The sequence below is a fragment of the Megalops cyprinoides genome, chromosome 10 (assembly GCF_013368585.1).
Source record: "Megalops cyprinoides isolate fMegCyp1 chromosome 10, fMegCyp1.pri, whole genome shotgun sequence".
NCBI lineage: Eukaryota > Metazoa > Chordata > Actinopteri > Elopiformes > Megalopidae > Megalops > Megalops cyprinoides.
Genome location: NC_050592.1, coordinates 6,472,128 through 6,490,064, shown reverse-complemented (window position 1 = coordinate 6,490,064; position 17,937 = coordinate 6,472,128). Strand labels below are relative to the sequence as shown.

Below are 17,937 nucleotides of genomic sequence, written 5' to 3'. Positions count from 1 at the left end.
GTATAGAAAGAACCAGACAGAATCCAGGACTGCACCTTTGATCCTAGTGATTATTGCAATTAATGTTTATCCTTGTTTTTTTTTTTTCTTTTCACCATCTGCGCAACCAAATTATTTTTGAGCATTTTCATATTTCTTCCTCTGTGTTGCTTTTGTGGCCACTTAGTTATTGTCTGTCATGTGTTGCTGTATGTTATGTGGCTTGCATGTACCTACATTGTATTTTTAAATAACTTATTAAAGACACACATTTGGCCAAACATGTACTCAGACTATGATGAATGCTCTGGTTTGCCCTGTTTCTGCTTTTAGTGATTTCTGTGGCTTCAAGAGCATGTAAAGCACTTGACTGTGCATGCAAGTAAGAGTGCCTAGAAACCGTAGCATTTATAAAACGCAAAGAGATAAGCTGGCAACAAGTCAACAAAATACGATCATTGATCATCAGGCTCTCTTGTTACTCTTAGTTCTGGTTGTGTTTTAGGTTAATTTTACCCTGTCAAGAAGTTATTCATTAGATAATTATAATTATTTTTACCCCATCTGTGTTGATCTATTGTCTAGTCTTGTATTTTAAATTTGTAGTTTGTTATTGAGGCTACTAATGATCAACTAACCATTCATGGGACAATGGATAAATATTACCCAAATGTTCATTTTTTGATGCATTTTGAATGCTTGCATTTTTCAATCTTGCCATATGGAGTTTAAATATGCATTCTGATTGAGAGGGTCCCCTGATGGGTGGGGTTACCACACACCTACATGTGCAAGAGTAATACAAGGGGCTCATTTTTCAGATTTATAACTTAATATATCTTCATTCATAAGGAAAATTGAGAACATCTTGAAAAGACACATAATATTTTGACAAGAAACATATTTACATTAAAATGTATCATTTTTCCACAATGGCAACCCTATGGTCAAAATTAGAGCATCTTACCAATGGAAGAAATTGATCTGTGTAGTAAGAACTCTCAGGCAGTTCTTTAGCTTAAAGGTATTGTCTGTATTTGTTCAAAAAGCATATTTAAATAATGTCAAAGAAAGTTCCTCAAATTTATCCAACTACAGCATAACAATTTCAAAGCCAGAAGAAAGTCATCAGCAGAAGAACACCTGATGATTGAACTGTCCTCACTGTCTTGTTTTTGCTGGATTGTGTTGTTTTAGTCACTGCTCCAGTTCTGAATGAAGTTCGTATCAGCCAATCACCTGCAAGAATCTGTCGCCATGTTGGGGAAACAGTTACATTTTCGTGTGAGATCCAATCAGATGCTGTGCAGCTGGAAAGTTGCATTTCTTCCTGGTACAGTGAAAAATCAGGTCAGAAGAACGATGTGGAGGATGCATACCCAGACCGCCACTGCAAACAAGAGGACATGGGCACCTACTCCTTCCTCAAAATCAACAGTCTGCATGAGCGTGATGACAATGTTATATTCTGGTGTGAAATAGAGGGCAAAACTGGAGATCATATTCACTTTGCACGGGGAAAAGGCAGCATTGTTGAGGTGAAGGACCCAAGGAAAGGACAGTGCACCAACAGAAAGCAAGGTTTGTGGTGTTACTTTATAGCAGTTAACATCTGTCCCACTATAGGTGAAAATGTAGCAGGTGTTAAATTTTGTCAATAGATTGTCCAGTTGGTTCTATTACTGAGTACTGCATTTGTCATATTTTAACCAGCTGAATTTCTCACAGTTTTGATATTGTTAGCAACCAAAGGAAAGGTAGAAAATTTGATGGATTGTAGCCCTCACAGATCAGGTTTGTAAGGTGTAATGAGACCAGATAATTTAACCATTATTTATGGTTGTTCAGAAATGGTAACAACACTCTTTATTTCCACTGGAATCCAGTCTTCTCTAGTTTAGGATATCCCACATGTGAATATGGTGATGGCACAACCTGTAATGTGACTGATCCGCCTCCCCCAAACATTAACACTGTACTGGGTGGTAAATAAGGGCCATTTGCATTTATATTACATTATTATTATTTAGCAGATGCTCTTATCCAGAGCAACTTACATTTGTTACAATTTTTACTTTATCCATTTATACAGCTGGATATTTGCTGAGACAGTTGTGGGTTAAATACCTTGACCAGGAGTGTAGCAATAGTGCTCTATCGGGGAATTGAACCGGCAAGCTTTTGGTTACAAGTACTGCTCCTTACCACTATGCTACACTGCCACGCCGCATTTCACAGTCAGAAGAGAATACAGAGTATTAAGAGGATGTCTCAAAGTTACGCACAAATCCTGCTGGGTTGCTCTCGCGTGAGTATAATGTTGCGCTCACACCGGTCGCGACGGCGAGCGGCAAAGCGGCCGGAAGTCATTCATTTCCAATGGTCGCTGGGCGACGCTGAGTGACATGGCGAATCTCGTCGCCTGGCGATGGATCGCCGCGGACGGGATTCTTTAATGACAAAGTGTGAAACTGAAACAGACATGGAAATGAAATTACATTTACATTTATTCGTTTGGCAGACGCTTTTATCCAAAGCGACTTACATAGGTTACAGTTCTTTACAATGTTATCCATTTATACAGCTGGATATTTACTGAGGCAACTGTGGGTTAAGTACCTTGCCCAAGGGTACAGCAGCAGTGTCCCAGCGGGGATTGAACCGGCAACCTTTCGGTTACGAGTCCTGCTCCTTAACCACTATGCTACACTGCCGATTGATATCAGTTCCCGTATGAAATACAGTTTACATATCGTAACTGTACACATTACATTATATAAATGCACCATTATACACTGCTAATAAGCTAAGATACAGAACCGCCGACATTTAAGTAACAATGACAACTAGCATCGTTGATAGCTACCACAATACAGCTAAATTAAATAACACAAAACGGCTTTTATCAGCAGAAAATAATGTTAAACAATGACTTACGGATATGGCCTTCATAAACTTAGAGAAGGGGTTGTAACGAGCAGGGGTCGCCTGCACGATTTCATTTTGGGTACGCACACACACATCGAGAGAGAGCTGAGAGAGAGAAACGCCATGACTGATTAATGAGTAATTAAATCTGGCCTACCTATTTGAAGTTTACTCTCCTTCTCCCGGTCGCATCGAATTGTTTGAGCACTTCCTCACAGACCTTTGATCACATTGCCTAAAATATTTCGGGACATTCCACAACGCTTAACGTGGCTTAATGTTCCAAAACTGCGATCAAAGTTCACCAAATTTCTCTCAGACATCTCTTGTCAGAAACACTTCCTCCTGTCAAAAAAATCAAAGCCGAAATCCTAGGAGTATGGTCGTTATCTCACGTTAAGCGTTTTCCTCTCCATTAACGCCCATAATAAGGAAAAAGCTTAACGTGGCTTAATGTCCCAAAACGGCGATCAATGATCACCAAATTTGTCTGACATCTCACATGTCATAAACACTATCTCCGATCAAAAAGGCAAAACTGAAACCCAATGAAAGGGGTAACTATCTTGCGTTAATCCGTTTCTTCTCCATTGACCCCCATTATAAGGAAAAAGCTTAACCTGTTAGGGCATCACTTGAGCTACAGCCTACACTGGGGTGGTGATCAGCAATGTGTAGGCCTACTGTTGTAATAAGGAACATTAAGGCTTTTCTGCCATTAGGCTATAAGAAACAAGCTTAACGTGGCTTAATGTACCTATAAACACCGATCAAAGAAGACCAAATTTCTCTCACACATCTCTTGTCATAAACACTTTCACATATTAAAAAATCAAAAACGAAATCCAAGGAATATGGTCGTTATCTTAGCCTTTTTCTTATGTCCGGTACTTAATAAAATCGGTGTATCACAGTTTGTTGTTTGTTTTATAGCTAGGCTACTTTTTCAGTGTGCCGCAAGCTAATTTTAGCTTGCAAGATAGCTAGCTAGTTGATATACCACGGAGCGTTACGGCCAATGCCATTCATATTTCAAGGAGTGGTCTGTCTTCTCCTTTTTAATGTCTCTGACACACCTCTCTCCCTCAATTTTCAATTTCAAATTTCAATTCCAAAGAGCTTTATTGGCATGACAAATATACACATAGGTACACATCTCTGTCTGTCGTGGAGCGCTCACAAATCGGAAATCTCATGGTACGCACTGAGCGTACAGCTGTACAGCTGCAGGCGCCCGTGGTAATGAGGCCTTTTTCTGAAGAGTTTCACCGAGTTGAGATTGCCAGTCGCATGTACCATACAGCTACTGTAAGTTCTTGTTCTTTTTTGTAAGGAAAAGAAAATACAATATGAAGGCAGTACCAGACAGCGTCAGTAGGTGGCAACGTTTACACACACATACAAATTTTAGCAACTATTTCTCAACTCAAACAGAACAAATACTACTAAAGGTCATTCTAATAAAGCCTGACACAACACATCCTGACAATACATTTGTAGCCCACTTCCTCAAAACTACGTTAGCAACACCCACAAGCTGGCTACAGCAAGCGACAGCGAAACAGCCGCTACTTGCAGCTAGCGACAGCGACAGAGCGACTTGGCGACGTACAGCGATAAAGTCGCTGCCGGTGTGAGCGTAGAATAACGGTACGCTTCCACTGCAGCGAATTTCGCTTAGCTCTCATTCAGTTTGTATGGGGGCGAAATTCGCTCTGGCTAGGCGACATCGAGGCGTAAGACCGTACAGATGTAGGCCTACTGTAATGGCGGGAGTACTTATTACATTATTTAGCAGACGCTCTTACCCAGAGCGACTTACATATGTTACAGTTCTTTACAATGCTATCCGTTTATAAAGCTGATTATTTAGTGAGGCAACCGTGGGTTAAGGCCGGGGCCACACCGGTTGCGTCGCGTGTGCGTGGCGGCTACATGCGTGTGTTTGTTCACATCGCCAGCGTTGTTAGTTTATTTCATTACCAAACATGTAGCCTAATTATACTTGTTCATTTCTTTCCTTCATTTCGATTTCTTACCTTCACATTTAAAATATTTAATGAGGTTAACTTATACCCTACTTGTGGTCAGTCGGCACAAAGATACCGGTCGACACGTTTGCTTTGCAGCCCCTTTAAATCGCGTTTGCAAGCCCAAGCATTCCGAACGAACTTGTAGCCGCCTATTTCATCTATGTCAGAGCGTACACTTCTTCGGCAGCGTCGTTAGCAGGACAGCCAGAGCGAATTTTGACGCTCTCGCCGCTCACGGTGTGAACATACGGTTAGGCAACACCGGAAAGCAAGCAGCAAGCACCGACATCGTATAGGCTTATGCGCCGGCCTTGTGCTGGTCACAACGGACTTTAATAAGATGTGAATGGTTATAAGGAAGACTCTAAGATTAGGGTATTCCCTTCGTAGCATGCAGCCAACGAGGAATTTTGTTTGTCTGTATTTTACTTTGGTAAAATCAGTGTTGTGCAAGTTCACACTTAACAATACCTAGCTCAGAGTTCAGTTCACACAGATTAAAATGAACAAGTTCATGTTCATAGTTCACAGTTCCAACTTCCAGTTCATTTCTTCCATTTGTTTTAAATGAGCTGCTCCAGGGACTATTTTATGTGTACGTCTACATGCGCAGTGATTGTTAAGCGGGATATGGGCAGTTGGTTGCGAGCTGTTGAGCTTTAGGTTGCACTAAAAAAACGTTTCAAGTATAACGACGTCTGTGTTTATTCATTAGTGGTGTTCAAAACGATTTCTTTTTAGTGATTTGGTTCCTTTCGTTCAGTTCAATAAAATGTCAGTGAAATTAATAATAATTAAATCGTAATATTCATTACGTGAAACTGCACCATGCTATTCAAACAATCATGCAGCCGCAAAGTATACTTCGTCTTTAGGAAGGTAATAGAACCCCACATGTTAACGCGTATAATAGCCTAAGTACATGTCATTTGCAAAAACTAAAAAAAGCGCTGAGGAAAAGAGAGCCACGCTTATATACGAAGCGAAAAACTGACCGAGCCCAAACATTTTAATATACTTGTAGGCCTAGTCAGTGATGTCGTATTTTTATTTGTTGTTAATGTAGACATAGTACGCTACAAATGTGATGCATAGGCTTATGTTTGTTTTGTAGCCTACTATGTTGATTTGTCAGTACTTATTAATAAGGACTTTATTCACGTTAAAAGGAAATGTGATGTCAACATTAAATAGCCTACATCCTAGCCTACGTAAAAGTGCAGTTGTAATAAACAAGAACTGCGATACATTGTGCGCAACTAAGATATGCTACTGCTAAAAAATGTAATATTATATATAATATAAGATATAAGTAGATGAGCAAAGTAATATTTAATATTGTTTTTAATTCCCATAATAATGTCACGGAAGCGCTCTGATTTCTTTTGCATCGTCACAGGATGTAGCCCAAGCCTACTATACTGAGAACTAGCGATTCTGGCAGCACGTAGTCACCAGGTATTCATAGTCAGTGAATCTTTGGAGTCCGAACGAACTGGTGAACTGAGGAACTTGTCAGCATAGTCACCAGTTCCTCTGAGTCCGAACGAACTGAGGAAGTTGTCAGCATAGTCACTAGTTCCTTTGAGTCCGAACGAACTGGTGAACTGACGACTCACACTTCCTTTAAGTCCAAACGAACTGGTAAACTGAGGAACTTGTCAGCAATTCATCAGGTCAGTAGGTGGAGTTTTGAGTCTTCGTAGTCACCGGATCTTTTGCATTGTCCCACATCGTCAGTTGTGCCGAGATGGCCAGTGGGAGGTGCTTCGAGTGTTTTAGCATTTCAGCCATTGGCTAGATGTCGTCATCAGCGTACTGCTGATAGTTTTGTGATAGGCTGCTTCGTGGACAGACCAAATATCTAATATCCACTGGAGGGAGAGTAGCGCGCATGTTTGCAAAGAGGAAGGAACGAATCTTTTAGACTAGGGACTCAGTACACTCAGTTCACCTCAAAGATTCGTTCAAAAGGATTCGTTCGTTCACCTACTGCACAATTATTCATCAAGCAGTAACTTTAACACACTCAAGGATTGCGAATCTCGCGTAAACCTGAACGAGCTCAAGTTCACGTTCTTTCGTTGCAAACGGATACGTTCAAGTTCAGCGTTCACCGAAAAAATGAGCACGTTCAATGAACGCGCTCTTTTAACGTGTTCATGCACAATACTGGGTAAAATGTTATTCCACATGCTGTGCATGTGTAGCAGGATTAATGTTGACATTATTATTTCACTAGTATTTCATATCCATGTTGCTGGGATTAGCTATTTTTTTTAGTTATTCATTTCTTTGTGGTCGCCTGTCTGCTTTTATTTTGTTTAATTGTTTCGGTGTTCTTCCTGTGTTGAGGCATTTTGGGATTGTAGTGATTCATGGGAGGTCACTTGAAAAGGGGTGTGGCTAACAAAGGGTTAAGTCCCTTGCGCATCCATATTTCTCCCCTTTTACTGTACGCTCTAATGATCGAGGTCAGTGTGACATGTGCTCCATGTATAACTTCTTCATTAAAGTTGATAATATCCATCCACAATCAACATGTATAATCCCCTGTCTCACATAGGTTCTGTATGGTTTTATTATCTGTGTATTGAGTGCAAATTTCGATTTTTACTTATTATTTTTTAATACATTCGATCGTATACTGACATCACATGCTAAACGATTGACAAGCTAACTGTAAGCCGCAGGCTGTCAATCAGCTAGCTTGCTAAAATTTGCCTGGCTTGTCAAAGTCAAACATGAGTTTAGTAACATGGATGTTTCATTATAAAAAAAAAATCATTGCCGAATCGAGTGTTTGATGGTTGTGTCGTCGGGGCTTTTGAGAGTGATTGCTGCGATGGTTTATTGACAGGTGGAAACGTTCAATTCCACATCGTGGATCCTCTTATGTTCTGTTATATGCACTCTTACGCAGGTTTGCATTTTCTTTACTTTTACAAACATTGTGTTTCTATGTACTTTATTTTGGAAAGTGTAAAGATATGGCGATCACATAATTTTGTTTAATCACTAGGTTATATGTATCATTAGTATGCATCTGGTCCACGTGGGTGTATGTGTTAGCCACCTGCGCTGCCCCCTCGTTGCGCTGTACGGCGCCCCTTTTACTGTACGCTCTAATGATCGAGGTGGAAACGTTCAATTCCACATCGTGGATCCTCTTATGTTCTGTTATATGCACTCTTATGCAGACTGGCAATAAATGTGGATGCAGCTACGTCGTCGTGGGTCTCCGTCTTTAAGGAGGAAAATACATCGCAGAGTACAAATTGAGCCGGTTACACATGCTATTGTTTTATGTTAAGCTAACGTGGTCTCTGTATTTTCTCGTCAATACTGTGTGTTTAGTTTACACGGTGGATTTGGAGAGAAGCCTTCAAATAAACCAGTAGCAAGAAAGCCACTTGTGTCTGCCTGTGCTTCGAGGGAATTATATGCACAGAGAGAAAGATACTGACATCAGATCAGAGCGTTTCTGAAATCAGTTTTAAATCGAGGTGGTATGATATCATCATTACCAATGTCAATCTCTCTCACACAGAGAGTTTTTAACTGTACTGTAGCTGGTCATTCATTTATGACTAAACACACTGCCCTGTTGCAGAAAACTCTTAGCAGTGGCCCTGAGCTCTGGAGTTTTTGCTCAGCCAAATTAAAAGGTGGTGCTGTTTGGTTATGGACACAGGTGATTTGTGTGGTGACATATTGGTCTTCACTCCTTTCTCTACCAGCTAGCTTGTGCCTTGTCTGGCCAACTATTAAAACTTGATTATGGAGCGTTTATAATATTGTACTCTTCCTCACTTGTAAGTTGCTTTGGATGAAAGTCTGCCAAATGAATACATGTAAAGGTAGTCTTCTGTCCTTGTTCATAGATTGTAATATGTTCCTGGAGCATTGCAACACACTTAATCAATATACAAGCTTTTATTGAGTGTATTTTAAAATCTTCCCAGGATTCGCAATACTGTGTTTATGACTAATTAGGTGGTGATCAGATTTGTCTCTACTCTTCTGTTCTGTGGGACTTTTTTTTGCATTTACACCTCTTTTCATGCACCCATCTTTATAATTGAAATTGGCCCCACAGATATTTTCCAAGATTTTTATTAAACTTTTCCAATGAAAGAGAAATTTTATGCCAAATTCTGTGAATGCTTAGTGAGAAAGTATTTCATGATTGTCTGCTGTGTTGTTCAGGTAACCTGTCTGAACAGATTTAATCATATGCCTGGACTGATGAAGGAACCAAACCATCATGAATCTGTTTCAAAAAACAGCTAAATTCACATGAAAAGTTTCTGTCTAAAGAGGTCATTCTGCAAAAATGTTAAATAATAATATACTTTACAAATTATAGTTTCACAAATTAACCTCTTGGAAAAAATAAAAATTCTTTGAATTATTTTCTGAAATTGCAGTTAACGGTCCCCTTCTCTGGAGAGCGCAAATGTAGCACATGGTGAGTAGGAGGATGTGGTCCTGAGTTTGAAAATGACAGCCTGCTTATACACACATAGGAGACAGACACGCAGGATTGGCGGGAAGAATGGGGTTAGAGTGGTGAATGAGGTCGGAGTGGACAGCTGAGATGTGGGGTGGAAGAGGGGTGTCAGATGAGAGTAGGTTACAAAGGGGAGTGGGGCCAGAGAGTTGGGTTGGAGAGGACGGTGCGGTCAGCGCGTTGGGTCAGAGAGGACGGTGCGGTCAGCGGGGTCAGCGAGAATAGCTGAGGAGGAGAGTGTGCTGCTGGATTGCTGCAAGGGGGCAGAAGCACTTTTCAGTGGAAGAGGATGATGGAGGCCACAGACACCAGCAGGAGCAAGACACTCTGCCCGATGCGCCGGGCGTTGTTGCACAGGTCTCCTTCGCAGCAGCTCATGTCCACTACAGTGTTTCCTAGTTGAGCATTAAGGCACCCGGCACACACGGTTTGGGATGCGCATCCCTTCACTGTCAGTGTCTGCCCATGAACTATCACTGTGACCACAACAACAAAAAAAAGAGGTTGATTTGAGAGAAAACCTTGAGTTTCCACACAGCTACAACAACAGATCAAATTTAGGTCCTGCAGTTAGAATTTACCTTATCATCCTTATCATACAATTATTGTTATGTACACCATGCCTATGCATAGAATATTAATATATCAGGGCTCCAGACTAACTTTTCCACTGGTAGCACTGGTGGTACCAGCTTTTTCAGTTGGTCGCACCAGCACATGATTTGGTCGCACCCTTTTTTTTTTTTTTTGGTACAGCATGGTATTAATCAATGACCTTGCATGCTGATGAATAGTTGTCTTAATTTGCACACCCTAGTTTTGCCTAGTTTTTCACGCGCACGGTCATACCGGTGTGATTAGCCGTTTAGAGCGTATGCTGAAACCGGTGCAAGTTGAACGCGGGATTGGAAAAATTCTAGCTTTGAAGAAACAGTGGTTTAACATTAAAAAATATAACAAATGCGGCGGTGAAAACTACGAGAAGCTTAATAACGCTAATGAAAACATAACGAACTGTCAGGGTCTTACACCATGAATGCAATGATGTTCATGTTGTCATCCTTTGTTACAAGTTTCCTGACTCTTTACAGTATTCTCGTCATTCACGGTATCAGACCCCCATCTACTGGCCGCTATTGTTAATGAAACAAAGAATACGCACTGTAAGTTTTTTCCTGTTCACATGTGAGAAGGAGAACTATCGTTCACTCGCCTTCTCAGTCTCGTTTGCTTTGAAGAGAAGACAATTAATGGTCACTTCATTCCCTACGAGGGCAATGCCCGTGAGTACAACTTGTTTTAGTTTATATCGTCGTTGCATTTAAGAAACATGTCAAAGTCTCATAGTTATACAATTTCTGTTGTCGTCCGATTTGGTTCAGATAGCAATACAGTGTAGCCTGTGTAAGCGAGATGCATATTCTGTAATAAGTTATACTCAGACAAAGCATGTAAAGCTGAAAAAAAAGATTTATTTGTGTTTTGCAGTTTTACAATAAGTGAATAAAGGAAAGAAAGGAACTGAGGATCAAGCTGTTCATCCTTTAGTCTCGTGTTTAGCTTGCTGGCTAGCTAAGTAGCTTAGTGAGGCCAGTAGACGAACCATGTAACGTAATACGCGCTACATAGCATAAAATAAGTTACGTGAAAAACGGTTAAAATAATCATTCTTTTGTTGTATTCCAAAAGTTTCATCTTTGGAACACGGTAACAGCTAAATGGATTGTTTCGCGCGTCTCATCATCAGTGCGCGTGTACAGGCAGGGAGAGTGCAGGGAGGGAGAGAAAGACTGAGCCAGTGAAGAAAGTACTACTTTCAACCACAATGGCTAACGCAGTACCCGTGCTGGAGGGGCATCAAAACAGCCTAACGATCATCATGCATGCGACCACTTGAAATTTTAACTCGCACACTCTCAAAAATGTTCGCAGTCTGGAGCCCTGGGCGTATTTGCAAGTCACACCGGTGCGCCTTGTTAAATTAAATAAAATTTAGTCGCACTGTCTCCAAATGGTCGCAGTCTGGAGCCCTGTATATATATATATATATATACACACACACACACACACACACACACACACACATAAGAGAGGTGTATCACATGCGACCACATTCATTTCCAGGGGATCAAACTTGGTTCGATGTGGTCGAATGAACTCACTTGAAGCCTTAACGCAGCGATCTTCTGATCCCACACATTTCAAAGTATGTGTGCAGTCAGTTCCTTGACAGGTAAAGCACTGCTTCCCATTTGGAGATCCATCAGGTAATGCTACAGCAGAGAGCAGCAACAACATGTATGTGTAAAATGTGGATGTTTATTATAGTGGAGAGAATTCACAACTTGGAAAAGAGGCATACAGCTATCCATACTTATGGGGACATTAGGCAAGCATGTGATAAAATTATATGAAAAGTGCTAAGCATAACGGCACACATTCATATCCAGTGGGCTTGCCAATTGCCCAAATTCAGCTATTTAATGAATCTTTCACAAAAATAAAAATGGGCTGGCAAACAATTATTGAAAAACATTTGTAGCTGAATATGCGGTGTATGGAATATTTACCTGGGGCATTCTGAGTATTGCACAGGTTGCCATCACAACATCTGGTGTTCACAATTGTCCTTGAAACTCCAAAGTTAACTGAGCCACTGATACACTCAGCAGGAGCTGCACATGACTTTATATTTACTTCATCCAGCTTGAAACCTCCTTTAGCCAAACAGACAGATGGACAAATAGTAAATACATCAACAGTACACATCACAAAACTGTGACAAAAATAATTTGTTTCCTTCATACAACAAATTCAGACACTAAATTCTCTAATAGCTTTAAAAGTACATACACTGTTTCTGTCTCCTAAATGCCAACAATGTAATGTATTGTAATGTCTGTCTTAAGTTATAGCACTCTGATAAAATGAAGTATTTTGCAAAATCCTCCCAAAGGCCATGTTCTAAAGCTCTTCAATTAAACTTACTTGCTGTCCTTTTAAATGCACTTTAAAAAGTACTGGCACATAGAAACCGGGGAACTCAGCTGTGATGATGGCTTTGATCAAACATAGATAGCTAGATAGGCAGTGAGGAAACTGTAGGTTAAGTACCTTGCCCAAGTGTACAACAACACTGCCCCCAGCAGGGAATCGACCCAGCAACCTTTCAGTTACCAGCCCAGCTCCTTACCACCACACCACACTGCTGCTACCAAAATAATGTAAGTTATGTAAGTCAATCTGGATAAGAACATCTCCAAATCAGAATTCAATTTTACCTGCTATTTTTTCACATTATAACAATAATATATGTATTTACATGTATATATGTATAATATACTGTATGTATGCAACAGATAAATGATTGTAAAAAGATTTATTGGGCAAGTTAAGCAATTTATTAAATAAAATAAAACATAATAAAATTCCCCAATAATTTAGCTTCCTGTGGAATTTCTATTTTCTTTTGGTCCTCAGACCATTCCTATACTGCCAAATGTGTGAGATTATTACAAAATACCATTACTAACCAATTTTGCAAATATTCTAATGGAAACAAAATCTTGCCAAGCTGGCAAATTTGGTTAGACTCCTGGTGACTCTGGTATCTGCCCAGAACTGGACATCAAGTACAAATGATTGTGAATATATATTTACTGTAAAATATCTGTCCTCACACTCACCTTTTCACCTCATCACTTCTAATATTTGCAGGAACCTGGCAAAAGATACTTAGTGTAGTGTAATCATAGCTACATTAGAACTAATATCATTTTGTCTTACCGATATAGGTAGTCATAGTCCTACTGCCACAGCTGGTTTTGGAAATTGGACATGTTTCTTGAGTCTGCGTGCATGATCCTACACCAGTGGGTATGCACTGATAACACTGGAGCGGGTATGCTAAAAAGATAGTTGAAGATAAAAAAAATACAGATATACAGTTGCATTCAGGAGACTGTCAAATAAAGTGTTAAATTCTTTGTCACGCCGGGTCATCCTCTTCCGAAAGGGTCGATCCTCTCACACCTCTTCACTACCCTGGCTTCCCTCGTGTTGGAATGAGCTTCCCTCAGATGTTAGAATAACTGACCGACCGTCTCCCGTCGCAGGCTGAAAACTCGTCTCTTAAAACTTTAGCCTATTTTGTTTCATCTAGCCTAACATTCTGAACGTTCGCATTATACCTGTAACCGGTCTGGTCTGTGGTCTTCTATAGTTGTAAGCAACGTTGGAAGTTGCGCTGCATTAGAGGGTTAAGGATGTCTCACCAGTGTGGAGAGGGGTGCCGCATTCACGAGCGTCGCAAACCAGACTAGTGCAAAGTGGAAAATATTTTTAACAGCTTTTGTTTACACCAGGGTGTGCAGGCCATATCATTTATCTTACTTGTGTGTGTTTTGTATAGGCACCTCCTTACGGAAGAGGTTGCTCGCACGGTGAGGATGTTTGTTGGCGCCAGTGACTGCAGCAGTAAATGCGAACGGCAAAGTTAACGGAAATAATCCGTCGCAGCGCCCGACCAACGGCCGACGCGCGATAGACGCGGACGTGATTATTTTAATATTTTAATGCTAGGACGGAGTCACAAACACACTGTATTGTCTCTGGCAAATATGTGACGGGTTTTGGGAAGCAGGAAAGTGGAATGCGGCGTTATGTTTTTGTGCGCCATCTGTCTGATTGTGGAATATTATTTGTATGATTTCGTATTTTTCTTTTATCTTTTCAGTTATTCCTGTTAGGCAATCGAATGCAGTTCCTTTAAGTTTTTAATGAATTGTTCATCTACTGTTCATAAAGGTATGCGTCTACTCCTGAATTCAGTAGCCTGGAACGTTGTTGGGGACCTGCACAGTCGGATATTAGGCTATATATCCTCCAATACATTTGATATGTCATTACCCTATCTCTTGCCCCAAGGAAGGTATTTAAAAGAATGTGGTATGTAGGCCTATTGGCTCCTATTATCGTAACAGTTTTGTATCCACTTTTGTAGGTCGCTCCGGATTAGCATCGGCGAAATGACTACTTAAACTGACGACTCTTAAAATTAACTAATAACTGATGTCTTAAGTATAAAAATATTGGATATTTTACAGGTATTTTCCAAAACCCAGCAGTTACACTACGCCAAAAATGTGTCTTTACTTGTATTAGATATTTGCAAAGCATACAGAAAAAACAATCTATGAGTAATTACAGCGCTCTTATCACCACCTTGGTCCCCTAACTGCTGCCCTGAGGAAAGCCTTGTCATGCTCACACCCGTTTCCAGTGGCGGCGGGTGAGCTGGAAACAGGGGCAGCGGAAACATGACCTTTAAATCTATCATTACTTTCAACCGGTTCCCCTTTATCCTCCTTGATTAACAATAAAACAAATAATTCACAGAATAATTGACACCAACTGTAAATAGACAACGTGAGATTGTATAATTAACAAGGACGGCATTTATCGATTTAAATTACTTTAAATGCTCAAAATAACAAGGATGGCAGTTTGAATAATTAAGTGGCAAGTAATCCCAAAGCTTTCTCTTAAATGTTTCAAATTATAGCTTTTTTGTGTTAAAAAAATTCAAATTACAAAACGGAGCTAAATTTAGATAAGTCGATTTAAATGACTGAGAATAAACTTTCAGGTTAGGTTGAGTGCAATGAACAATAACGTTTAGAACACAGACCTCACAAAAGCCGTGATGTGTCATGAGCATTTAACGCAATTTACATCGATAAATGCTATCCTTGTTAATTGAACAATTTCACGTTGTAGCTTTCGCAAGCACACAAACTACAGACAATCTGCGCTGTTTCGCGAGCATAATCATTTACTCTATTTACAATTGGCGTCAATTATTCTGTGAATTATTTGTTTTATTGTTAATCAAGGAGGATAAGGGGAACAGGTTGAAAGTAATGATAGATGTAAAGGTAATGTTTCCGCTGCCCCTATTTCCAGCTCCCATGCCCATTTCTGTGCAGAGGGCAGTTACTGGCAGCATAGTCTACAAGAAAACTCAAGAATGAACGAATGCAAATTAGTAGTATTAAAAGTTAAGACCTTTTTGTTTGCCTTTTCACTTTCAGCATTTTCGTTTGCATTTATTTATTTATTTTCAGTCCCGCCTACCAATTACTTATCTAATTTGAAGTGTTATGACAACCTTTAAATAATCGACCATTCCTTTCTCAGTAAAACAGTTTGGAGGGTCAATAAATATCCAGTGAAATAGACGCAGATTGATAAAGGAGGGGTTTTGTCCTTTGGCGTCAGTTTTTTTCCTAAAATGCAGCATTCAAAATCATATACATAACTGTTACACGAGACCAGAGTTTAATCGTTAAATCGTTAAATGTATCTGACGTTCATGGAAAATAGCGGAATGTTCCTTTAGAAGAGCACGAAATTATGTGGTGCCTCAGGTGAAGCAGATAGAAAGGGTACAATACGGAGACGTGAGCGAAGTGAGACAAAAAATTTTTCTGGTTTATGTTGAAATCCGCAATCCGCGTCCTTTTATAGCCGAATATGGACAAAACAGTATATAAACCGTATTTTTGCCAGTGCAGTTAGCGTTTTTTTCCGAAGAAATAACCCTCTGAATTGGATTATTCGTTATAAAAATGAAGCTCCACCAGTACAAACAAACAGATAGTAGGTTGCAACACCTGTCGTCTCAATTTCCTGTAAGTGATATAGCCTAGTGGCAGTGCTTCAAGCATAAGTCAACTTTAAAGTTATATATAAATATAACATTTCAACTTTTAAAATGCCGATATATGAATTTCCGTCAACATTTCTGTTGCATATCCTCATTCGAGAAGTTAACGGTACCTTTGGAGATCAGCGCGCACACAAAGAGGAGTGAGATGAGCAGTTCCATCTTGTTCTTTTCGGTGAAGAGCATATTAAGCGATTCCGCGACCACGTTTATACTGACATTGATGTGGCGGGGCGTGGCACACAGAAGTGTTTGTTTAATAAATATTTAACAGCCTGGAAAATCGAAACTCTGAAATATTCGAGTTCTCGTAAAAAAGGCAGTTGGCCAATGACTGGAAGTTGCATATTTTCCAAACCAACGTTTCCATATTCGAATATGCGTCACTATAAAAAAAAAATGTCCGTGAAATTAACAGTGAAGTGCTGTAAAATCATGACATCAAAAAGTGTAAATAGAAAAACAATGAAGAAGTGTTTAATTTACAGTATACTATAGTAAAATACTATAACACAACTATTAATTTTAAAGTAAGAATATGTTAAAAGAATCATATTTCTTTGTAGAATTTACAGATTACTGTAGTTTAAACATTAAAACTGTAATACAAAAAGCAACACATTACAGTTAAAATTACAACATGACAGTGTTAGAATAATGTTACCCACAGAGCATTACCCATAATGCCTAGCTTGTGCCATTTACAGTTTTGTTGTTGAATAACTGCTTAGTTATGTGTTTGTTTATATTGGTTATCTTAGTTAAGTCCTTCGCTTTCATTGTCCATGTTTGTTTGGGTTTGGTAGGGTGCCACCGTTAAGTGGTTTGTGTTACTGTTTGTTGACTTCTTTACCCCTTTTCTTTTTGTTAATTGAAAAATAAATGTTTGCCTATGTGCTGACTGGGGCGACAGTAGCTCAGGAAGTAAAGCAGTTGATTGGGGATTGGAAGATCCTTGGTTTGAATCTCCTTCCTCCTGGCAACATGTCTAAGTATCCTTGAGCAAGACACTGAACCCCCAACTGTTCCCAATGGCCAGTTGGTACCTTGCATGGCAGCCTTTGCCACTGGTAGATGGACGTGAGGCATTTAACTGTAAAGCGCTTTGAGTACTCAAATGAGTAAAAAAAGCGATATATAAATGCAGTCTATTTACCATAGACAGAAAAGAGTGCCTAAAAAGCAGAAGTTCAATGTGTGCCTCCTTCTTCCACGCAATGGAACCCCATTAAATGACAGTTTTATAATGAGGCTTTTACAGTTAAAAAATGTTGTTTGTTTGGTATTTTTCAGTGAAAATGAATGGGATTCAATGCACAATAAACAACAACTGCATGTAAATCTTACTGAAAGAATTAGTTTAATAGCAGCGTGTTCATGCTAATTCAGCAGAAAATGGCTGTTGGATTTACTGATTTAAAATGTATTTTTTGTAAATTACAACAGTTTTAAACTGTAAAATTTACAGGTTGTTCTGTAAAGTTGTTTACATTTTTACTGTATTTTTACAGAATTATTCTGGCAACCACAGCTACCAGTTTTTTCCGTAAAAAACAACGGAATGTTTTTAGTGTGGCTTTTAATTCAGTAGTAAAATCACATCATTGCTGTGACGCGTATTTCGTGATATGGAACTAAAATGCACCATTGTTTATGCCGGGGTAAAATCGAATACATACAAGCTTTTCTCGCCATACTGCTTAACATATATCATGAGAAGCTGTCCACCTTTGCTTTTAGGAGGATGTGGAGAGCAA

General features: G+C 39.6%; 1 protein-coding gene across 1 annotated transcript; it reads right to left on the bottom strand.

Moving 5' to 3' along the window:
- Positions 1 to 9,167: 9,167 nt before the first annotated feature.
- Positions 9,168 to 16,350, bottom strand: LOC118784074 (urokinase plasminogen activator surface receptor-like). The gene is made up of 3 exons (XM_036538066.1): positions 16,294 to 16,350; positions 11,616 to 11,726; positions 9,168 to 9,929 (listed from the first exon to the last, which is right to left on the bottom strand). Exons 1-3 carry the CDS (start codon positions 16,340 to 16,342, stop codon positions 9,730 to 9,732), a joined length of 360 nt encoding a protein of 119 aa, XP_036393959.1. The 5' UTR covers positions 16,343 to 16,350; the 3' UTR covers positions 9,168 to 9,729.
- Positions 16,351 to 17,937: the final 1,587 nt, after the last annotated feature.